This window comes from Garra rufa, chromosome 21 (assembly GCF_049309525.1).
Source record: "Garra rufa chromosome 21, GarRuf1.0, whole genome shotgun sequence".
NCBI lineage: Eukaryota > Metazoa > Chordata > Actinopteri > Cypriniformes > Cyprinidae > Garra > Garra rufa.
Window position 1 is genome coordinate 35,483,021 of NC_133381.1, and position 25,354 is coordinate 35,508,374.

Here is a 25,354-nt window from a genome sequence, read left to right on the forward strand (position 1 = left end):
TCAATTCTGAGAAAAAAAAGCCTGAACTGTGAGAAAAAAAGTCAGAATTGCGAGTTTATATCTCAATTCTGAGGAAAAAAAATCCAGAACTGTGAGAAAAAAGTCAGAAACACAAGTTATCTCAATTCTGAGAAAAAAAAATCCAGAACTGTGAGAAAAAAGTCAGAAACACAAGTTATCTCAATTCTGAGGAAAAAAAATCCAGAACTGTGAGAAAAAAGTCAGAAACACAAGTTATCTCAATTCTGAGGAAAAAAAATCCAGAACTGTGAGAAAAAAGTCAGAAACACAAGTTATCTCAATTCTGAGGAAAAAAAATCCAGAACTGTGAGAAAAAAGTCAGAAACACAAGTTATCTCAATTCTGAGGAAAAAAAATCCAGAACTGTGAGAAAAAAGTCAGAAACACAAGCTATCTCAATTCTGAGGAAAAAAAATCCAGAACTGTGAGAAAAAAGTCAGAAACACAAGTTATCTCAATTCTGAGAAAAAAAATCCAGAACTGTGAGAAAAAAGTCAGAAATGCAAGTTTATATCTCAGTTCTGAGAAAAAAAAAGCCAGAACTGCAAGAAAAAAGTCAGAATTGCGAGTTTATATCTCAATTCTGAGGAAAAATTCAGAAATGTGAGATAAACTCACAATTCTGAAGGAAAAGAAGTCAGAATTGTAAGATATAAACTCGGAACTGTGATTAAAAAGTCATTATTGCAAGTTTATATCACAATTCTGAAAAAAAGTCAGAAATGCAAGTTTATATCTCAATTCTGAGAAAAGTCAGAAATGCGAGATAAACTCGCAATTACGAGAAAAAATCAGAATTGCAATTTTACATCGTAATTCTGAGGAGGAAAGTCAGAATTGTGAGATATAAACTCACAATTATGAGGAAAAAAGTCAGAATTGCATATATATATATATATATATATATATAAACTTTTGAATGCTTTTATGCTAGAATTGGCATAACTGCAATAAAACAAATTTCCTAATAGGCTTATAAAGTTTGGTATCAGCCTCTCATGCTAGACTGCATTTATAAGTTAAAAACATACCCTATAACACTAATTTTGTGAACAATTATATTTTTAAATAACTGTTTTGTACTTTATATATTTGAAATGTAATTTATGCTGGTGAGGGTAAAGATGATTTTTTCAGGACTCTTAGAAGAAAATTAAATTCAACATTTCATTGAAAATAATAATTGAAAAATCTGTTGTCATTTTATGAATGTCATTGCTGTCTCATCTGATACATTTAATACATCACTGAGCCCAAAATTTAGAACTTCTAAAATACTATTCATTTATTGAAGGCAGACACACAAAAACTCAAGACGACAAATGCTTTGGAAAAAAAAAATGCTTGTTTTTATTAGTTCTGCATCCACAACCAATGAGTAAACTCTGATAAAGAAAACTCTTTTCACCACAAGCTGCATCTTTCTTGAATGAGGTTGGAGACAGAAGGTCACTTAAAACAACCACACTGTTGCAAAGAAATCTGTATTATTAATACTCCACAAAAAAACTCTAGTGTTCATGGAAGGCATTCCTCCCACAACTCCACTTTCACTGCCACTATTCACCCATAATCTGCTTGGTATTACGGAAGCAGTGCTTTCCATCAATAGCTTTTCAGTCCTTGTACTATGATAAACAATTCACTGTAACTCCTGAACGATTATGGAAATGCTGGTTTATTGTGTTTCTTCAAGCTAGTCTTCAGTCTTGGCCTCCATCTCCTCTGCATCATCGTCTCCATCCACCTCTGCATTCTCTCTCTCCAGCCGCTCTAACTGTCGAGCCAGTTCTGTCTCATCTGTGTCCGTTACCACTTTTGGCTGCAGGGGTATTGCAGGTCAAATGCAATTTAATACAAGATTTATAGCAGCAAACTGGATTATATCAGTCAGCAGTGTTTCCTTGCCAGAAAAAATTGAAAAATCATAATTTCTCACCTCCATCTGAATGTTGAAGACGCCTCTCTTCTCTTCAATCCTCTCTTTAATGACAGCCATGGCCTGATTGAGCACAGAAAGGCCCTCTGTGCGCTCTAGGGTAGTTGTGGTCATTACATAGCGTGGAGGAGCAATCAAGTTGATCTGCAACAAAAATAAGAAAATAGTGAGGAAATCTGGATCACAAGGAGTGTCACAAGAAAGTTTTCAGAAGCATTTTCAAATAACAACAACAAAAAAGTTTATATAAGGTAATTCTGAAAATGTTGTGGTGTAACAAGTAAAAAGTACATACTTCCTTAACATCTTACAGAAATTCAAGCATACTCAATGTTTTTAAAACATTTTAAAATATATTTTATTTTTCTAAATCATTTTTACTTCATAAATAGTTATACTGCTGTTCAAAAGTTTGGGATCAGTAAGATTTTTAAAGTTTTTCAAAAAGTTTCTTATGCTCATCAAGGCTGCATTTATTTGATCAAAAATACAGAGAAAGAAATAGCAACATTGTGAAATATTATTGCAATTTATAATAATGGTTTTCTATTTTAATATACTGTAATTTAATTTATTTCTGTAATGCAAAGCTGAATTTTCCTCAGTCATAACTCCAGTCGTCAGTGTCACATGATACTTCAGAAATCATTCTAATATGCTGATTTATCATCAATGCTGAAAACAGTTGTGCTGCTTGGTATTTTTTGGAACCTGTGAAACTTTTTTCAGGATTCTTCTATGAATAAAACTAAAAAAAAAAAAAAAGCATTTATTTAAAATCTTTAACAATATACACTATTGTTCAAAAAAAAAATTCTCTATTTTTTTTTAAAGAAAATTAATAGTTTTATATAGCAAGGACGTGTTAAATTGATAAATTTACTTATATTGTAAGAAAAGATTTCTATTTTGAATAAATGCTGTTCTTTAAAACATTTTATTCAAAAAATCCTAAAAAAAAAGTATCACAGGTTCAAAAAAAATATTATTCAGCAACTGTTTCTAACATTGATAATAAATCAGCATGTTAAAGTGATTTCTGAAGGATCATGTGACACTGAAGAGTAATGATGCTAGGGCTGGGCGATAAAACGATAACGATATATATCGCGATAGACAAGAGATCGATATCAATAAAAAATGTGTTCGATAAAACGTTCGATAATTTGTATTCTTCATCGGCCCGCCCAGCCCCCCTTTAACGTTCAGTTCATAGCGCCAGATCACAATAGAAGTTAAGGTTATCTTTCCTACAGAACGGGTCCAAGTTGTTGTATTAAACAAACTAAATAGCCTTATGTTATTTATCTTATTTACACGACGGCATGTGATTTCTGTCTCTACATGATCGCGCTTTTACAATGTCTCCTCACAGACGGGATCGCGGACTCCATTCATAAAAACGGACTTTACTATAGGGCGGAATGCCGCGGAATTCGTCGATTTTTGGACCAATAAATCAAAAGTTGGTCTGTTAATTAATTCAGATCGCGATATGGACTAGTGTCTGTGAAAACTGAAATGCAAAAAGACCGTTTCAATAAGAATCCTGCATGTTCCGTTTGCCTCTATGTATGAATGGAGGAGACGCGCTTTATTTTCACTACACTCATACTGAAGCACACCTGACGCTCCCGCTAATTTTTGGCCTTTGCATCTCACATGAACAGACAAACTCCAATAAACACATCTCCAAAGCTGCTGTGAGTGTCACTTTTTGTCATACTGTATTACACACTGAAACTTCACGGCAACCTGTCAAAATAAAAGTGCGGTTTAACATGTAACAGAACAATATTGGTCTTGTATTACTTTGTACAGTATGATGTAGGTGTTTATTTGTTCACATTTAAATAATTTACATAAAACAATATATATGATAAAAAATAAAATAAAGAGTCACCACTTAATTGTTGAAAAAATACTATTATTATTAAACCTTTTTTTTAACTGAATATAATTTTTCTTCTATGTATTAATTTTAACAGTAAAGCTCCATTTATTTTTATTTTTAAAAATAAATCAGTGATTTTGCTTTCATTTGATTATCAGAAAAATTAAAACAAGAATTTCTGAAAAAAAAAAAAAAAAGATTGTAAGGCCCTATTGTTCAAAATGTTGAATGTTTTGGACTTATTTTTTCACTTAAATATTTTTGTTATTACACAAAGTATAGGCTAAAGTACCAGGAAAGAAGTAATGTTGGCTACTGGCAACCAGCAATCTGTGCAGAAATAAATATTATCAGCCAAGTACTTTGCAACAACCTCTGACCTGTGGTCAAGTAGTACTTCTGGGCCATACATTAGCTTAACCATTCACTTCATTGACAATGAATGGGGTTTGAATTGAGGATTAAGAGATAATTAAGTGTATATTGTGACTTTAGACTTATGTTTACATTTTATTTATTTGAGTTTTCAATGGTTGTTGACATTTCTGTCTTAATAACTGAGGGGATTATGATCAGAGGCAGGTTAAGTTTAAAATAAAAATGCTTGAGTGTAATATATTTTTCTCCTGGTCCTTATTTTAAATGGGTCATAAAAATATCAATAATTATCGATATCGACCGATACGAAACACTGATATCGTGATATATTTTTCAGCCATATCGCCCAGCCCTAAATGATGCTGAAAATTCTGCTTTGCACCACATAAATTATATTTTAAAATACAAAACTGGTATTTTAAATTGCATTAACATTTCACAATATTAAAGTTTTTTTCTGTATTTTTTTATCAAATCCTTTAAAAAAACAAAAGTTCTTACTGCAATATGTATATATCATATTTTATTTAGCATGAATGTAAATTTTTTTTAAAGTTTATGTAAATTTCAATTATTTTAATTATTTTACATTATACATAAATTATTTAATAAATTGAAGTAACCTTGCATTTCATTAAAAAAAAAAAAAATTTAAGAGCTTTAATAACCTTATCCACATGACTGACCAACATTTTCAATCACTAATAATTTATTTCTTTTTTTAAACTCCCTCACTCTTTCAATAAATACAATAAATGCCAAATCATTTGTAACCATGGACCACAAAACCAGTCATAAGGGTACATTTTTTAAAAATTGAGATTTATACATCTGAAAGCTGAATAAATAAGCTTTCGATTATTGTATGGTTTGTAAGAATAGGACATTATTTGATACAACTATTTGAAAATCTGGAATCTGAGGGTGTAAAAAAATCTAAATATTGAGAAAATTGCTGTTAAAGTTGTCCAGATAATGTTCTTAGCCATGCATATTACCAATTATAAATTAAGCTTTGATATATTTACTCTAAGAAATGTATAAAATATCTTCATGGAACATGACCTTTACTTAATATCCTAAAGATTTTTGGCATAAAAGAAAAAAAAATCAACAAGTTTGACCCATCCAATGTATTTGTTGGCTATAGCTAATGTATTCAATTCACTGTATGTATGAATTGCAGAGCAAAAACGTTCCTACCTTGATTGGCATAATCTCCGTTGAACATTTCAGTCCAGCCTTCAAAGCATCTTTCACTGCATCGATGCCCTCATAACCATAGCAGGCCACCTCAATGTCCGCTCTTATTTTGACAGCTTGCGGAGTGAGTCGTCTGTTGATGTTGTCAATCAGGACAGCTCTTTCCTCCTCCGTCAAATCCAGACCATCTAAAATGGCCGGGTCTCTACACAGAATGCAATTTACACAATTGTGTCATTTTAGTCAAGTCATTTCATAGTCGAAGCTTGATACTTACGCCACCGCCTGCTTAAAGATGTCATAGGCGCCGTATCCAGGCCGCTTGTACTTTTCATCAAACACCCAGGCGGTTCGCTGGAACAGACTCTCCAGCTGCTCATCTTTAGTGTACTCTAGGACTTCAGCTACATGTCTCAAAATGCTGTAAACCTATAACAACATACAAATATACAACAGCTATGAGACCATGGCCATATACAAGGTTTTAGAAATAGAAAGATTGAACTGAGCTTGCTAAGTGGAATTGACTTAAGGGCAAAAATAGGATAATAATAGCTTTAAAACACTGTCAAACTTCTATGGAAGCCCGTTTCCGCCACTGAATAAAAAATAAAAAAAGGTAACTGCGACTTTCTATCTCGGACTTTTTTTCTCAGAACTGAGAAATAAACGCACAATTGTGAGTTATTAAGTCAGAATTGCTAGATATAGTCAGAATTGCAGGATATAAACTCACAATTTTGAGAAATAAAGTCAGAATTGCAAGATATAAACTCGCAATTGCGACTTTGTATCTTGCAATTCTAACTTTTTTTTAGTGCAATTGCGAGTTTTTCTCGCAATTCTGACTTTTTTTTCCCTAAAATTGTGACTTTGTATCTTGCAATTCTAACTTTTTTTGTGTGCAATTGCGAGTTTCTCGCAATTCTGACTTTTTCCCCCCTAAAATTGCGACTTTGTATTTTGCAATTCTAACCTTTTTTTATTTATTTTTTAAACCGCAATTGCGAGCTTGTCTTGCAATTGACTTTTTTTTCTCAGAACTGAGAAATAAACGCACAACTGTGAGTTATTAAGTCAGAATTGCTAGATATAGTCAGAATTGCAGGATATAAACTCACAATTTTGAGAAATAAAGTCAGAATTGCAAGATATAAACTCGCAATTGCGACTTTGTATCTTGCAATTCTAACTTTTTTTAGTGCAATTGCGAGTTTCTCACAATTCTGACTTTTTTTCCCTAAAATTGCGACTTTGTATCTTGCAATCCTTTTTTTTGTGCAATTGCGAGTTTCTCGCAATTCTGACTTTCCCCCCTAAAATTGCGACTTTGTATCTTGCAATTCTAACTTTTTTTAGTGCAATTGAGAGTTTTTCCTCACAATTCTGACTTTTTTTCCCTAAAATTGCGACTTTGTATCTTGCAATTCTAACTTTTTTTTAGTGCAATTGCGAGTTTTTCTCGCAATTCTGACTTTTTTTTCCCCTAAAATTGCGACTTTGTATTTTGCAATTCTAACCTTTATTTTTTATTTTTTAAATCGCAATTGCGAGTTTGTCTTGCAATTGACTTTTTTTCTCAGAACTGAGAAATAAACGCACAATTGTGAGTTATTAAGTCAGAATTGCTAGAAATAAAGTCAGATAGGCAAGATATAAACTCGCAATTGCGACTTTGTATCTTGCAATTCTAACTTTTTTTGTGTGCAATTGCGAGTTTCTCGCAATTCTGACTTTTTCCCCCCTAAAATTGCGACTTTGTATTTTGCAATTCTAACCTTTTTTTATTTATTTTTTAAACCGCAATTGCGAGCTTGTCTTGCAATTGACTTTTTTTTCTCAGAACTGAGAAATAAACGCACAACTGTGAGTTATTAAGTCAGAATTGCTAGATATAGTCAGAATTGCAGGATATAAACTCACAATTTTGAGAAATAAAGTCAGAATTGCAAGATATAAACTCGCAATTGCGACTTTGTATCTTGCAATTCTAACTTTTTTTTAGTGCAATTGCGAGTTTTTCTCACTTTTTCTTCTCAGAACTGAGAAATAAACGCACAATTGTGAGTTATTAAGTCAGAATTGCTAGATATAGTCAGAATTGCAGGATATAAACTCACAATTTTGAGAAATAAAGTCAGAATTGCAAGATATAAACTCGCAATTGCGACTTTGTATCTTGCAATTCTAACTTTTTTTTAGTGCAATTGCGAGTTTCTCGCAATTCTGACTTTTTTTCCCCCTAAAATTGCGACTTTGTATTTTGCAATTCTAACCTTTTTATTTTTTAAATCGCAATTGCGAGTTTGTCTTGCAATTGACTTTTTTTCTCAGAACTGAGAAATAAACGCACAATTGTGAGTTATTAAGTCAGAATTGCTAGAAATAAAGTCAGATAGGCAAGATATAAACTCGCAATTGCGACTTTGTATCTTGCAATTCTAACTTTTTTTGTGTGCAATTGCGAGTTTCTCGCAATTCTGACTTTTTCCCCCCTAAAATTGCGACTTTGTATTTTGCAATTCTAACCTTTTTTTATTTATTTTTTAAACCGCAATTGCGAGCTTGTCTTGCAATTGACTTTTTTTTCTCAGAACTGAGAAATAAACGCACAACTGTGAGTTATTAAGTCAGAATTGCTAGATATAGTCAGAATTGCAGGATATAAACTCACAATTTTGAGAAATAAAGTCAGAATTGCAAGATATAAACTCGCAATTGCGACTTTGTATCTTGCAATTCTAACTTTTTTTTAGTGCAATTGCGAGTTTTTCTCACTTTTTCTTCTCAGAACTGAGAAATAAACGCACAATTGTGAGTTATTAAGTCAGAATTGCTAGATATAGTCAGAATTGCAGGATATAAACTCACAATTTTGAGAAATAAAGTCAGAATTGCAAGATATAAACTCGCAATTGCGACTTTGTATCTTGCAATTCTAACTTTTTTTTAGTGCAATTGCGAGTTTCTCGCAATTCTGACTTTTTTTCCCCCTAAAATTGCGACTTTGTATTTTGCAATTCTAACCTTTTTTTTTTAAATCGCAATTGCGAGTTTGTCTCGCAATTGACTTTTTTTCTCAGAACTGAGAAATAAACGCACAATTGTGAGTTAAGTCAGAATTGCTAGATATAGTCAGAATTGCAAGATATAAACTCGCAATTGCGACTTTGTATCTTGCAATTCTAACTTTTTTTTGTGCAATTGCGAGTTTTTCTCGCAATTCTGACTTTTTTTCCCCTAAAATTGCGACTTTGTATCTTGCAATCCTTTTTTTTGTGCAATTGCGAGTTTCTCGCAATTCTGACTTTCCCCCCTAAAATTGCGACTTTGTATGTTGCAATTCTAACTTTTTTTAGTGCAATTGAGTTTTTCCTCACAATTCTGACTTTTTTTTTCCCTAAAATTGCGACTTTGAATCTTGCAATTATAACTTTTTTTTAGTGCAATTGCGAGTTTTTCTCGCAATTCTGACTTTTTTCCCCCCTAAAATTGCGACTTTGTATTTTGCAATTCTAACCTTTTTTTTTTTTTTAAACCGCAATTGCGAGCTTGTCTTGCAATTGACTTTTTTTTCTCAGAACTGAGAAATAAACGCACAACTGTGAGTTATTAAGTCAGAATTGCTAGATATAGTCAGAATTGCAGGATATAAACTCACAATTTTGAGAAATAAAGTCAGAATTGCAAGATATAAACTCGCAATTGCGACTTTGTATCTTGCAATTCTAACTTTTTTTTAGTGCAATTGCGAGTTTCTCGCAATTCTGACTTTTTTTCCCCCTAAAATTGCGACTTTGTAGTTTGCAATTCTAACCTTTTTTTTTTTTAAATCGCAATTGCGAGTTTGTCTCGCAATTGACTTTTTTTCTCAGAACTGAGAAATAAACGCACAATTGTGAGTTATTAAGTCAGAATTGCTAGATATAGTCAGAATTGCAAGATATAAACTCGCAATTGCGACTTTGTATCTTGCAATTCTAACTTTTTTTTGTGCAATTGCGAGTTTTTCTCGCAATTCTGACTTTTTTTTCCCTAAAATTGCGACTTTGTATCTTGCAATCCTTTTTTTTGTGCAATTGCGAGTTTCTCGCAATTCTGACTTTCCCCCCTAAAATTGCGACTTTGTATGTTGCAATTCTAACTTTTTTTAGTGCAATTGAGTTTTTCCTCACAATTCTGACTTTTTTTTCCCTAAAATTGCGACTTTGAATCTTGCAATTCTAACTTTTTTTTAGTGCAATTGCGAGTTTTTCTCGCAATTCTGACTTTTTTCCCCCCTAAAATTGCGACTTTGTATTTTGCAATTCTAACTTTTTTTTTTTTTTTTAAATCGCAATTGCGAGTTTGTCTTGCAATTGACTTTTTTTCTCAGAACTGAGAAATAAACGCACAATTGTGAGTTATTAAGTCAGAATTGCTAGAAATAAAGTCAGATAGGCAAGATATAAACTCGCACTTGCGACTTTGTATCTTGCAATTCTAACTTTTTTTTAGTGCAATTGCGAGTTTCTCGCAATTCTGAGTCTTTTTCCCCCCTAAAATTGCGACTTTGTATTTTGCAATTCTAATGTTTTTTTTTTGTTTTTTTTAAATCGCAATTCCGAGTTTGTCTCGCAATTGACTTTTTTTCTCAGAACTGAGAAATAAACGCACAATTGTGAGTTATTAAGTCAGAATCGCTAGATATAAAGTAGAGATTGGACGAAAAATCGTTGCAACGCGAATCGAGAAATGATTCAGCATGAGATTTTCTGAACACATCGCGATTCTTTCTCAAATCGATTCTGAGCTTAGTTTTGAACACCAGATGACACTGCTTGCTTTTAAACAGCTGTGCTCTGCTTGTTTCCAAATCCTTACACACACTTGAACCTAAAATAACCATTCATACAATTCGAAAAGGTTGAAGCACATTACAAGGGTGTTTACAGTGGGCTGTTTACATTAATCTCGCGTCATAAAAGCATTCTGAGCAGAGGTGAAATGACATGACTCACAATATGCAGGATAACTCGCAATTCTGACTTTTCCCTGCAATTGCGAAATTTTATCTCGCAATTCTGACTTTTTTAATTGCAATTGCGAGTTTGTCTTGCAATTCTGACTTTTTTTTCCCCTCAGAACTGAGTTATCACAGGGCTCTATGCTTACTTTTCTTGTACTTGTGCTCCTAACTTAAATTCAGGAGCACAGTCAAAATTTAAGGAGCACCTTCTAATCAATAATCAAAAAAATCTAATCAGAAATGAGCATTTCCATTATAAGGTGATATTTTACAGTGAAGTAAAATCTCTTTAAAATTTCTAATTAAAACAACAGAATAAGAACATGTAGAATAATATTAAGTTACCAATCAAATGAAATAAGTATTAACAAAATTAATTTGTACTACAGAAGTGGCACAGAATAACACAAAAGTGGCTTGTAGGTTTTTTTTATATGTTTAATGAGGCTCAGAGGTGGCATGAGTGCAATCAAATTCATAAAGTCATGTTGAAAATAATGTTTTAAATACAAAATTTGAAATACAGAAACAAATAAATGATTTAAATAACTAAAGGGATACTTTAAAAGTGAAACTTTTACAGCAAGTGACAGCAAGACACTGATTTAATTACTGAATCATATAATTAATTTGATTCGTTACACGGCTGATTCAGGAATAAAGCAAGTGACTGTCTTTATAAATTGGAAATTTAATCAATGAGGTCCTAGATTTGTTTAAAAACGTGAGTTCATTTATAAAAGAAACACTGCTGTGTTTGAATGGAGATGTGCAGCGGCTCAGTTGCAACTTGTTTCAGACAATTTTTGATGACGAAATAGAGTAAAATCAAGCAATAATGTTTGTAAGTAACAATGTAAGTCACTTAATATTAACTGTCTGTTTAATAAACTATTGTTTTGAATCAATATCCCATTTACCAAATCGTTAAAAGCTGTCACTCATCTTAGTTCTCGCAATCTCACAAAGTTCTATTATAATCAACGAAGCTCTCTACACTCCACAATCAACCTCTTATTTACACTCTCTCTACACTTTATGAAAGGATTCGTGAAATGTGTCTGTGATACATTAGGCAACTTTGCAAAATGAAGCTCCGCTCAACACAAACACAAATATGCTGATCAGGTCAGTCGCACTAAATATTTTTTATAGTCGCACGCAGTAGTTTTCAGTTGCAAATGCGAGTGAGATGGTCGCACTGTAGAGCCCTGTATTAAGTCAGAATCGCTAGATATAAACTCAAAATTGCAAAAAATAAAGTCGCAATTGCAAGGCAAGTCAAAATTGTGAGATATAAATTCAATTCTGTTATAATCAGTCTTTTTTTTCTTCTCAGAACTGGATTTTATAACTCACAATTGCAAGCTTTCATCTCACAACTCTGAGAAAAAAGTCAGAACTGCAAGACAAACTCTCATTTGCAAGAACAAGTCAGAATTGTGAGATGCAAAGTTGCAATTGCAGGAAAAAGTCAGAATTGTGAGTTCATATCTTACAATTCTGACTTCATAACTTGCAATTGTGAGTTTATATCTCACAATTCTGAGGAAAAAAAATTGTGAGAACAAATCACAAATTACTCAGTGGCGGAAACGGGCTTCCATAGACTTCAAATTTGATTGGCCATCAGTTATTTTGACACTGATGAGTGCTGTTTGACAGCTAAATGTGGAAGACTCACCGTCTTAGATTTTGTGAACTTGTCCTCACATTTAACGGCCTCTTCAGGTGATACTCTTCTTTTGGATAAATCAATGTAGCCTGTGGGAATATGGATATCACAGGTTAAAAGGAGGAACGGATCAAAAAAGCAAGAAACACAGCTTTCAAACACAGCCATACCTTTCTCTTTATCCACACGAATAACCACCACACATTCGTTGCGCCCAATGCGGATGAGTTTGTTGATGGATCGGATTCGTCTCCTGGAGAGTTCACTGAGCAGGATCATCCCCTCAATGTTGTTATACTCCAGTAGACTCACATAGGCACCCATCTCTGCTATGGATCTGACATTGACCATCACCACATCTTCCACTTCTGGAAACCTGTGCTGGTAGAATCTACAACTGAGTCCAGGCATCTTGTTCCTAGCAAAGGGGAAAAGTCTAATGTGAGGATGCTGTCTGTGTAGAAAGCTCACTAGGATTTGAGCTACAGCCGAAGGATGTACAACACAAAGCTTCTCAGGTAAACAGTTATTTTATATATACATATATGTAAGAGAAACTTCTGCGTTAAGAATAGAGACACAAAAACTGTCCATCAAACATACGGTTTACTAAAAAGTATTTATAAACAAGTGATGAAGTAAATGACACAGTTGAACACCACTTCCTGTCACTACAACTATACTCTTTCACTTACCGATATGAAGGAGAAATGTGTAGTAGAGTTTACTTAATGTCCTTAATTTGATGGTGAAAATCCAAGCGTATGTATACACAAAATGTAAAGAAAGCTGAACAGCGGTTTCTCTGCTGTCTACTTCATCAGCATGTTGAAAAGTCAGGCGGAACAGGAAGTCATTCTTTTGTTCTTGGCGTGTTAAGTTGCTCTGTGTCGCCATCTTGTGATTCGGAGGCGACTGACCGGCCAACGAGCCTAAAAAAATTCACAGTAAGATGTTATTTGTTAACACTCGTTAATGTATTAACTAACATGAACGAACAATGAACAATACATTTATTACACTGTGTATTAATATTTGTTAATGTTAGTTAATTAAATACAGTCGTTTATTGTTAATATACGTGGTTCACAGTGTATTAACTAATGTTAACAAGCAACTTTTGATTTTAATAAGGCATTAGTAAATGCTGAAATTAACATTAACTAAGAACTAATTTAGTTAACTATTGAACCTTATTGTAACGTGTTAGCAAATATGAGTTTGAGCATTTTTTTAAACCCCCCACAATAATAAACCAAGGCTGAATAAAAAAAAAAAAAATGAAATACAGTAAAACTGTATTGCAAAACATTAGCCTACTAAAATTTAAAATGCATATTTTAATGTCATTTATTCCTGTGATATAAAGCTGAATTTTTAGCATTATTACTTCAGTCACATGGTCCTTCAGAAATCATTCTAATATGCTGATTTGCTGCTAAAAAAATCTGTCATAAAGATTGAAAACAGTTGTTACATTATTGTTTTGTGAACATTTTTGCTGAATAGAAAGTTCAAAAGAAACACATTTGTTTGAAAAATATAATTTTGACAATTGTAATGCTTCCTTGCTGAATAAATGTATTCATTAAAAAAAAAAAAAATCTTACAGAATATTATTGCGAAGATTTGCACTTTATTTAAATTTCAGAGTAATTAAGCTTATATATATAATTTTTAGGATTGCTAAGATTTGTTTATTTTAATTTCAGTAAAAAAAAAAAAAACTTACAGAATATTATTCATATTTTTAGGATTGCAAAAATTAGCATTTTATTGTAATTTGTGTGTATATATATATATATACACACACATAAGGTTAATTACTGAAATTTGATGAATTATATATTATTTTTAGGATTGCTAAGATTTGCTCTTTATTTTAATTTTAGTAATTAAGCTATATAAATACACAGGGTTTCTACAGATATGAACAGGTGAAATTTAAGCCTTTTTAAATACCACCTTATATGAAATTTAAGACCTAAACCTGTAATGGAAATACACATTATATTACATACATAAAGTATATGTAATATTTAATGTGGTGGATGTAAAAAGAAAACTAAATTTAAAAACTAAAATGCCATTAATGAGATTTATTACTAAAATATAGTGAACTTTCCATATCAGCAGACAATATTCCACACAAAAATATTTTATAAGCAATATTTTCACCAGTGTTCAACTTTAACATACTTAAATCATCATATTTTTTTTTTATTTACCTTTATAAAGGCCTATTTTTTCAAAATTTAAAAATGTATGCATCACCTTTCATTTCAAATTATTACACTTCAACAATGAATTCTATAGGGCTGTTACCAGGCAGATTAAATAATTTACACTGCAAAATTACAAGTGCAATAAGTAATATATAAATAATGTTATAAGAATAATGTTTTAAATGCATTCATGAATTTACAAACAAGAAAGGTTTGGGGGAATCCTTGTTCTGTCCAATGACTGTAAACAGCCATTAGGTTAGTCAGACCAAAGATATTTTAGAAGTAATGTGACCAAAATTTAAGACCTATCGAATCTGAATTTAAGTCATTAAGACTTTTTAAGGACCTGCGGACACCCTGATTATATATATATATATGACCCTGGACCACAAATTCAATAATAAGGGTCAGTTTTTTAAAATTAAGATTTATACATCACAAATAAATAAGCTTTCCATTCATGTATGGTTTGTTAGGATAGGATAATATTTGGCTGAGATACAACTATTTGAATATCTGAAATCTGAGGGTGCAAATTTTTTTTTAGAAAATCACCTTTGAAGTTGTCCAATGAAGTTGTTGTAGCAATGCATATTACTAATCTAAGTTTTTATGTATTAATGGTAGGAAATTTACAAAAATATCTTAATGGAACATGATTTTTATATTTTAAAGATTTTGGGCATAAACGAAAAATTGATAATTTCGACCCATTCAGTGTATTGCTGGCTATTGCAACAAATATACCCATGCTACTTAAGACTGGTTTTAAATATCTATCTATCCATAAATACACACACGCACACGCACACGCACACGCACACGCGCACACACACACACACACACACACACAATCTCATCTATAAAGAAAAAGAGACAAACACTATTAATCTGGGCTTTAATTCACTTGTTTAATTCATACAAAAACAGTTGAGAAGGAAAGGTGATTCTTCTTTTACATTCATTAATCCTAATTGACTGGCATGTAACTAGATCACATGAGACTGAGGTGTCGCACAGCGGGTTACTGGCTCCGTCCACACTCACAACACAAACCAAAGTGTAGTGCACAAGAGTAAAAACCTCAACGGTGTGTTTTCTAGTAGCAGAGCTATTATTCTGTACATTAAAAAAATATTTAGGTTGCTTTCTAAATACACATTGATTATCTTAAGGAAAAAAAAACAATAGTAAAAACAGTTCTGCAGAACAAATCTCAGTAAAGCTGTTTCCAGTGTGTGCTTGAAACAGCTATGGAGATAACACTTGTCTGCAATAACTGAAAGTCCTTCTTTTAAAATAGTTACCAATCGCACAAAAACGCACACACGCACACAGCTTTCCGTCTGTCTTTCAAGATCAAGAGTTTCTCACTTCCAGCATTTGCACATCAACATAATGCAAATCCATGCATTCATAAGCATACATCTCACCTCAACATGGAGCTGATGTTTCATACTTTTGATCATCCAAAGTCATGAAAACCAATGGAAAAAATCTCATTAAACATGTCCAGGTACAATTACACCCCAAAACCAAACAGAAAATGTTATATGTATATATATATATATATATAAATGTATATATATAAATTAAGCATTTTTTCAAAACTTTTTATTGCATTTTTGTTTTTATCAAAAGTGATTTAGATTAGAGTCTAACAGCAGATTTTTGAACAGCATTTTCACTTTATTATTATGATTTTTTAAAGAAAATAGTTTTTTTTGCATACTGAATGAATTTTGAGAAAAAAACAAAACTTAAAGACATTGTCAAAAAAAAAAAAAAAAAAAAAAATTTAATTAAGAAAATGAAAGATTTTTTCTTTTTGATTTTGGAGCGAATTATGACCAGGACATGTTCTTCTTGGCAGATTTAATGAGATCCTAATAATGTAGCGCATTACCACAAGCTCTTTGCTCATGTTCAAATGGGTAAAAACAACACCGAACCTTCAAATCCAATCGCAAAACAAATCATACATTTTAAATTGTGCAGAAGCATTGACTAAGACTAGGCCGTGCTGACGCTCAGAAAGTGAACCTCGCTGTATTGCTGTTAAATACTGTTTACAATACTGGTTACACTTCTGAGTGCTGGAAGTGCATGTGAATACTGAGACAGAGAGCATAGACTTACATTTAGCCACTTGCATCCTGCACCTATGTTCAGATGTGGCCTTGAAAACTCTCGAAAAACCTGAAGTGTACTATTAAGCTCTGTCACAATCACAGTGTTGCTTGCCATAGGAACACGGAGGCAGCGTCACAGGGATAGAAGGCATCAGTCGCTTTGACATTTATCCCTTTTAGTGTCTTGTAAGCTTGAAAGAGTTGTTCCTGTAACATTGTACATCAGCGTTTCAGGGTGAAAGCGGAGAGAACAGAGTGTACTCTCGTCCACTAATAACGTCAGGGAACACAAACTACTATCTCATTGGACTTTTAAAACGGTGAACGCTTTCCCACAACATAAACCCTCCTTCCCAAAACGTCTTTAAAAATACATATAGAATATTTACAATCATAAATAGTTATCAAAAGCAGTATAGAAGCCCTAATTCTACTGCTGCACCAAGTGCTGGTAACTCTCGCTGGAATGTGGGTAACCGGACTCGAAAAACACACCATGATCAAACGAGTTATGACATAAAAACTCTCATTCCCTCAGCCTGCTGACAGCGCAGCGCAGACAGACACTTCTGGCAAGGTCTGAGGGGGCGTAGTGTCCTTATCTAGTGTTGAATCCTGTAGTGTAAAAACAGCGGCAGTCAGTCAAGTCTATGGAAGGCGAGAGTGTGCGATTCACAAACGAGTCTGCTCTTCATTTACACCTGTCTGTGGAGGGGTCGCTGCGAGTGGGCTTCATCTCAGCGCAGCCAGGATGAGGGGACCCACTGAGGTTCAGTGTCTAGTTTATTGATGAGACGCAGGAGCTCCTGGTAGGCCTTATCTAGGTCGGAGTTGACGATGGCGGCGTCAAACAGGTGGCCGTAGTTCTGCTCCATCTCACGGGCCTTCTCGATGATGTCTCTTAGCTCCTCAGGCTGAAAATGAGAGAGGAGTACAAAAAGGTTGTGAAACCATGAGAATGGGAGTAGTAGTTCAAAGGGTTTGTTTAAAATGCGACATGGAGTGCAGGGGAATGGAAAAAAATGCAAAGGCTTGAGATGTTTCGTGAACATGTAGAGCATGATGTGTTCTGGTCATTTTAACCGAGCAATGATTTTCGTTTTCCTAAAATGCTAACACCAAATTAATTAAAGGGAACCTCGGTTATTAAGACTTATTACACGGCTCTTTGGAATGCTTGATTCTGATTGGTCAGTTGAGACATTTGCAGGTTCGTTCTTTTCAAATAATCACCGCTCCAAAGTAATAACGCATAGCCGGTACTACTTGTATGTTTAAAATCCCTCCGTGTCAACAAAGATTACCGTTTGGCGCCATCTTGTGACAAACACTGGACAACCACAATTAACAATGGAAAATTTCGACATTAATCTATTTAAATTGTCTTACTAACGTACATAGTTTGAATGTTAGTCACGTGGTACTATATCGTTTCGCGGAAGGATAAAAATGTTAATTTAAAACAAATATGCCAATAAAAGGTTTCAAATTCATATTCATGTCCAGTTTTTTTCCTTATGTGGCAAGTAGCCGTGTAATAAGCGGGATAATGTACAGGCAGCCGGTAGTTATCGCGAAATAAGCCCCTTCAGTGTGAAACAAGACCCTCCGCTTCGCGTCGGGTCCTGATCACACTGTCGGGGCTTATTTCTGCGATAACTACCGGCTGCCTGTACATTATCCCTTACTTGTACAGTGTATCCGGAAAGTATTCGCAGCGCTTTACTTTTCCACATTTTGTTATGTTACAGCAGGGCTATTCGATTGGCGGCCCAGAATCAACCTTCGAGTGGCCCAGCCCGTGGTTCCGCCCATAGATAATAAATTAATATATATTATTCATAAATTGTTATTTAATATAATTTAATATAAATATATATTATATTAATATAAAGTATTTATTATGTCTATGGTCCCGTCAAAAACGCGCATTCCTATGTAAATTACGTAGCCTGCAACACGCAAACATTGCAGAGCGTGCTGGTAGTAGCTTAGTATACTATCAATATGTCTTTCTCAAAACTGAAACGTAAAATTGCCAATGAAAACCGTAAGTTTAACCCTGCCTGGACTGACAAATACTTGTTTATTTTACCGCCACATCCAAACGCCAAACCGATGTGTTTAATTTGTAATGAGTGCGTTGGAGTACTTAAAGATTACAATGTGTGGAGGCATCATGTTGAGAAACACCACACTTTTCGCACCAATTTTCCAGAGGGATCTCAAGAGAGGGCTCATCTTACAACCGGAGCAGTACTAGCATGGTGCGGTCATTCACAGCCCAAGAGAGAGCTACTGCAGCATCCCTTCGTGTTTCCTGGATACTGGCAAAAAAGAAAAAGCCATTCACAGACTCTGAAACCGTGAAGGACTGTATGCTGGCTGTCGTGGATGAGGTGATAAATGACGATACAATTAAAATGAGCGTGGTATCTGCTATAAAAAACCGTACCCCTGTCAGATACTTCAAACATTCGTAGGGTTGAAATTCTTGCTGCAGATGTGTATGAAACGCTGTTAGGAGACCTGATGAAAGCTGATACTATGTCTATAGCAGTAGATGAGTCCACAGATCAAACTGATACTGCTCAGTTGTGCATATATGTCCGTTTTTTTGATGGCAAATGCTTCCGAGAGGAGCTGCTCGGCCTACTGCCGTTAGAAGGACACACAACTGGCTATATAGTCTATATAGAAAATTTCCGCCTTTTTTAAAGACAATAGGTCTGGATATGAAGCGTGTGTGCATGCTTGTGACAGATGGGGCTCCGTCCATGACATGGAAAGTGAATGGTTTGGCAGCACGTTGGTCCGCTGTTGCACCTCAGTTGATCTCCTTACACTGCATTGTGCATCAGGAGGTGTTGTGCGCAAAACTAAGCGGGGAACTCAAAACGACAATGGACAGCGTTATGGCTATAATTAATTTTATTCGCTCCACATCAAGCCTCCAACACCGCTTATTCCGCATACCTTCGAATTGCATTGACAACTTACGAGCCTAAAGTCACTGCTCTCGTTCAAAACAAAAAATGTCCCACTAAGTCAGCAGGGTAACTGTAGCCTACAATACATCAATATAATGTGGGATGCGTAACAGAGGCATGCCTAATCACACATGGTGATTTAAAATATGTTCCCTCAGTGTTGTTATAGTTGTGAAAACTGCACTTTTTATTTTATGCACTTTGAGATGTTCCTGGGTCAAATGTGTGCAATTTGTTTATTTTGTTTCAAAAGGAAACAAATGTTATTTCTAAGAGCCTACTACTCTGCACTACTTTGTTTTATGCACTTTGTGATCAGATAGGTCAGATATGTAGCCTAGGTCAGTTTTTTTTTTCTTTAGTAAGTGGAAAAAATAGGGGCTACCTCAGATTCTGTTAATTCATCTCTTTTTGTATGTACCTTTTTCTCTGCAAACTGACCAAAGTTAAAAGAGAAACAACGAATAAACCTTATGTTTTTCAATAAATTAGTGTGTGTTGGTTTTAAAATTTGATGATGCAGTCAGGACCGTGGAGCCGGCTTGCTTTGAAATGTATTTGATGATTGCGCCTAATGCACCTGCGCCCGATACGTCTACCGCACCAGTAATTTAAATCAGTACATAATAATAAAAACGATACCTTACAAATAAAAAGAAGCTGATTTTTACAATCAGAAATTTCTTAAACAAGTGAACCCCTGTAAACATTTTAGTCCAAGGATCCAGAAAACGAACGCGTTCAAATAGAAAGTTGAAAACGAAATTCACAAATGAAGCATATATACTTCTCCAGGCACCACTACACTGATTAGCAATTTGCCGCGCATGTGATAATGCGTTGTTTGTTTTGCTTACGGCCACATGTGAATGAACGGTGCGTACACCGTACATTTGTACTTTTTGAAACATGACAACATTTTGACATCTTGGAATGAGTGATAAACATCTGCGCATGTCCTCTGACGTAACATTAGGAACTAGCGACAACCCATGATGACGTATAACAGTGTTGTAGTGGTGTCCCATTTCTTAGGGGGAATATTTTAGCCCTTCCCCTTTACACTTTGTTTCAAGGGACAAGGGGAAGGGGCGAGGGGTAGGCGAAGGGGTAGAAAATAGAATTGGGATTGGGCCTAAGATGTCCATCTAGCAGGTTTACGTAGAAAAACAATGGAAAATCAGCACAGTGGAATGCAAAAACATGGTCTATGTGAATAGCTCCTACGAGCTTATCTTTCAGGGCTGATGTTTACCTTTGGGTTTTTGTTGTCTTTTGCTAAGAGGGCTCTCAATCGCTCCTGGGATGGAGGAGCAATGAAGATAATGTAGGGCTTGAGGTCCGAGCTGCGCAACACCTTTAAAGACTTAAAAGAGAGAGAGGAAATTAATACCAACAATCCTCAAGGAAATGCAGGACGTACTTGGTTTGCAAAATTGGTTGCCAAAATGCTAAGGCAGAGGTGTGCAATTCTGCTCCTAGAGGCCACCTTCCAGCAACCAAATAAAGGTCTTCAAGACCACTAAAGGCTTTCAACTCTGGAGTAAAGTGGCTTCCAGGAACACAACTGCTTAACCCTGTGCTAAGGCATTGTTTCTAAGGTGTTTTGAGTGGTCCATCTCACCTGAGTGTGTACACAGAGGAGGCAGATTTTGCCCGTGTTGATGACTTGTCGGACTGAGTCTGTGCTGGTGCCGTAGAGGTTCTTTTCAAACTCTCCAGACTCTATGAACTTCCCTGCCGCAGAGTCCATCTCAAAGGCCTGACGAGTCACAAAGTGATAATCACGGCCATTCACCTCGATATCACGCCGGCTTCGTGTGGTGTCTGCAGCAAAGAGAGTTTGTTGCTCAGGACATTAAAGAATAAAACAGAGTAAAACTAGGGCTGCCCTTGACCTAAAGATTTTTCTGGTCGACTAGTAGTCGTTTATTTTAAGCATTAGTCATCTAATTGCATGTTTATTAATAAACCATTTAAATCATAATAATTAGCTTTTTAAAAAGTAATGGTTATAAATGTCAGGATTAACATTTTAGTAATTTATTGATATACTACTGGTTTTCGCCTTAAATTCGGCAACACTGACTCGTCAGCTCTGAAGTGATGCGCCCATATGCATGTTTCATACGGATTACATAATCTGAGAATATCTTTTTTTTTTTTTGAATTGGTTCATTTGAAAGTAGACATTTCACTCTCTATAGATATATGTTTCATGTTTGTAAGGCAAGTATACACAGAGTTTGAGTTTTGTGCTTAAGTTCACAGAGACCAAGACGGCAGAACGCGCATCCTGTTTGCTTTCATTATTTTACAAAATTGCAATGTTTTGTTGAGTCTTTACAGATTCAAAAGATGTATTACTTTTATCTGTATGACCGAAAATGATGGAGTATTTTAAGAGCAAGTGACCGCAGCGGCACCTTCATTGTATTTTTTTTCTGCGACTAAGCGACTAATACAATTTTGGTTGACCAAGCCTCTTCTTGTCGACTGATGGTTAGTCGACTATTAGGGGGCAGCCTTAAGTAAAACAGCATGTTTTCTAATACTTACGAGGAACAGCACCAGCAAACCTGTCCGGCTCACTGGATAGCAGTCTTTGTCTTAGCTCATTTTGACCACAGTTTGGTGGGCCGATGAGAGCGATGGGCCGCTTGCGATTGGCTGGCTGGTGATATAGTGCCATTTCTTCATATGTGAGAACCTCCTCGTTATCAAAGTCTGCAGAACAAGAGGAAATGGATGGGATGGAACTACAACAAACTACTGTAGAACATCCAAACTGAAGAGTACTTTAGGGTCTGCTGCGTAAAATTTTGCTGTTATGTTTTACATTTTGGTGAAGCACACAATAAAAAGTTATTTTAATTATTAAATTAACTAAATTATTAGTCGTCAAAGACGTGTAGAGACCCCTCAGCATATATATATATATTTATTTTGGTGTTTGTCTGAAGAGACTCACCATCATTTTTATTAGCATTGTATTGCATCTTCTTTCGCTTCTTCTTGTTCTTTTTTGCACACCAAAGTTTTCCTGTCAAACAAAAAAAGAGTGTTAATGAGAATTCAAAGCTGTGCATGTACAGTCAAACCAAACAAATGATTTAGACACCAGATATAATTTCTGATATGTTTTTACTAGTGGACACTTTAGTTAATTTATGTAAGTGAGGATAGCAAAATAAAGTAAACTGTGACATATTATACCCCATATAATAAGACATATAATACAAATTTGGGACCAAAAATTTTATTTGACACTTTCACTTGACCATGTTTTGTTACATACCTTTCTATCAAAGTTATCTGACATTATAAAGATGAATATGTTCTGACACAGTTTAACTCTAATGTGGCATTTTGAAGGTGTCTGAATACATTTAGGTTTGACTGTAATTCATTTGTGATTATCAAGATGAATTTGTTCTGACACAGTTTAACTAAACACAGTTTAGTTCTTGTCATATTTTATTACCATTTTCTAAAATATAGCGAATAAACTGACAATGTGAGAAGTGTTAAAGCCGTCTGAATCATTTTTGGTTTGACTGTATGTGCTTAAGAATGTGCACAAGCTCTGTGACCCTAACCTGATTTCTCAGGCTCTTTATCCTCCTCTATGGTTTGCTTCATTGCCTCTCTTTGCTGCTGGAAACTTTTGCCTGGACAATCAGATGAGAAGACGACATGTAAGTGTGAAACTTAATGTCAAAAAATTAGGCAGATATATATTTAAATAAAATCTGGATCCACAGAATAGCATGTGGGATACAGTACCAGGGACCAGGCCAGCAAGAGGTTGGTTGTCTTCATCCCCATCTCTGTAGGCCTGCCACCAGTTGGGGTCGTCTTGGCTGATAATGTGTAGGATATCTCCCTTCTGAAAACACAGGCCGAGCTCTCTGCATGGAACGTAGGGGTCATCTGAGGGGTCGTAGTCAAAATGTGCCTTCACGTGCACCTGGGTGAAGATGGGGATAAGGGTTTAATTATTGATTAGTTGTATTTATGCATTGCTTTATTCAAGCAGTAATGAAAATTCTGTCATTAATTACTCACCCTCATGTCATTCCAAACCCATAAGATCCATGTTCATCTTCAGAACACAAATTAGGATTTTTTTTTATGAAATCCGAGAGCTTTCTGACCCTCCATAGACAGCAATGCAACTAAAACATTCCCAGGCCCAGAAAGGTAGTAAGGACATTGTTACAGGAGAAGTTCACTTCCAGAACAAAAATTTACAGATAATTTACTTACCCCCTTGCCATCCAAGATGTTCATGTCTTTCTTTCTTCAGTTGTAAAGATATCATGTTACTTGAGAAAAACATTTCAAGATTTCTCTTCATATAGTGCACTTCAATGGTGCCCCCAAGTTTGAACTTCCAAAATGCAGTTAAAATGCAGCTATAAAGGGCTCTAAGCGATCCCAGCCGAGGAAGTAGGGTCTTATCTAGCGAAACGATCTGTCATTTTCTAAACAAATGTACAGTTTATATACTTTTTATCCTCAAATGCTCGTCTTGTCTATTCTCTATGATGCATATGTGAGCTCGGTGTAATCTGGGTCTATACAGTTAGAGTAGACAAGGTAGGTCGAAAAACTTCCATCTTGTTTTATTCTCAAACTTCAAAATCGCCCTTCAATCGCTGTTTTAACTTTTTTTTTTTTTGGTAAAGAACATTTGGTCTTCTTTGCATGTTCACTTTGAAAACACTGGGTTGATACTACCATCTCAAAAAAATGAGATGGGAGATTTTCGACATACTCTAACTGTATTGTCCTGGATTACACAGACTTTGCACGCGCATTGCAGAAAATAGACAAGACGAGCGTTTGAGGTTAAAAAGTATATAAATTGTCAATTTGTTTAGAAAATGCCCAATCTTTTCAGTAGACAAGACCCTACTTCCTTGGCTGAAATCGTTTAGAGCCATTTAAACTGCATTTTGGAAGTTCAAACTTGGGGGCACCATTGAAGTCCACTATATGGAGATAACTCTTGAAATTTCTTATCGACTGAAGAAAGAAAGACATGAACATCTTGGACGACAAGGAAGTGAGTAAATTGTCTGTAAATTTTAGATCTAAAAAGTGAACTTCTCCTACAAAATGGTCCATGTGACATCAGTGGTTCAACCATGTTATGAAGCTATGAGAACACTTTTTGTGCGTGAAAAAAACAAACAAAATATTTAACAATTTGTTCTTTTTCGTGTCAGTCTCTGTCATGCGTTTAACTGTTTTCAGAAAAATTTAAAAAATTCAGTCAAAATTCAGCATGAAGCAAAAACTCACTTAAGTATTTTTTCTGAAAACAAGACAATATTTTTTCCTTGTCTAGAAAATCATTCCTGATTTAAGAATTTTTAGATGTTTTGGCTGGAAACAAGACAAAAATTCTAAGTAAGAAAAGCCATGACATTACGGTTGAACCACTGATGTGACATGGACTATTTGAACAAATGTCCTTACTACTTTTCTTGGGCCTTGAATGTGTCGGTTGAATTGCTGTCTATACAGGTTCAGCAAGCTCTCAGATTTCATCAAAAATATCTTAAATTGTGTTCTAAAGATGAATAAAGGTCTTAGGGGTTTGGAACAACATGAGGATAGTAATAAATGACAGAATTTTCATTTTTGGGTGAACTATCCCTTTAATTTAGTTTTGATGGAAGGCCTTACCACAGTCTCTTTAATAGGAGGTGGTTTGATCTGCGCGCTCGGAATGAGAACAAAACTCAGTACACCATGCATGTCCGCCTGTGAACATGGGAAAACAACAACATTCAGTGTTCAGTGGCATAAGAATGTTTTTGAAAACGTCATTACCTAGTGTTTTATAATCAAAAACCCAACAGACTTTTCCCTCTT

The 25,354-nt window shown here is 34.7% G+C and overlaps 2 protein-coding genes across 3 annotated transcripts in view; both read right to left on the reverse strand.

The window, feature by feature from the left end:
* Positions 1–1,347: 1,347 nt before the first annotated feature.
* Positions 1,348–12,952, reverse strand: eif2s1a (eukaryotic translation initiation factor 2, subunit 1 alpha a). The gene is made up of 7 exons (XM_073827210.1): positions 12,814–12,952; positions 12,289–12,536; positions 12,128–12,207; positions 5,713–5,864; positions 5,436–5,640; positions 1,961–2,104; positions 1,348–1,843 (listed from the first exon to the last, which is right to left on the reverse strand). Exons 2-7 carry the CDS (start codon positions 12,527–12,529, stop codon positions 1,718–1,720), a joined length of 948 nt encoding a protein of 315 aa, XP_073683311.1. The 5' UTR covers positions 12,530–12,536; positions 12,814–12,952; the 3' UTR covers positions 1,348–1,717.
* Positions 12,953–15,236: 2,284 nt separating this feature from the next.
* pals1a (protein associated with LIN7 1, MAGUK p55 family member a) overlaps positions 15,237–25,354 on the reverse strand; it is a 38,408-nt gene continuing 28,290 nt past the window's right edge. For both annotated transcript variants that reach the window (XM_073827122.1, XM_073827123.1), the window contains 8 exons: positions 25,166–25,243; positions 23,255–23,438; positions 23,068–23,139; positions 22,440–22,511; positions 22,028–22,195; positions 21,093–21,295; positions 20,724–20,834; positions 15,237–17,392 (listed from right to left, as the gene is read on the reverse strand). In XM_073827122.1, the coding sequence (XP_073683223.1) occupies positions 17,216–17,392; positions 20,724–20,834; positions 21,093–21,295; positions 22,028–22,195; positions 22,440–22,511; positions 23,068–23,139; positions 23,255–23,438; positions 25,166–25,243 (1,065 nt within the window). In that variant the 3' untranslated portion in view covers positions 15,237–17,215. The remainder of the gene's footprint in view (positions 17,393–20,723; positions 20,835–21,092; positions 21,296–22,027; positions 22,196–22,439; positions 22,512–23,067; positions 23,140–23,254; positions 23,439–25,165; positions 25,244–25,354) is intronic.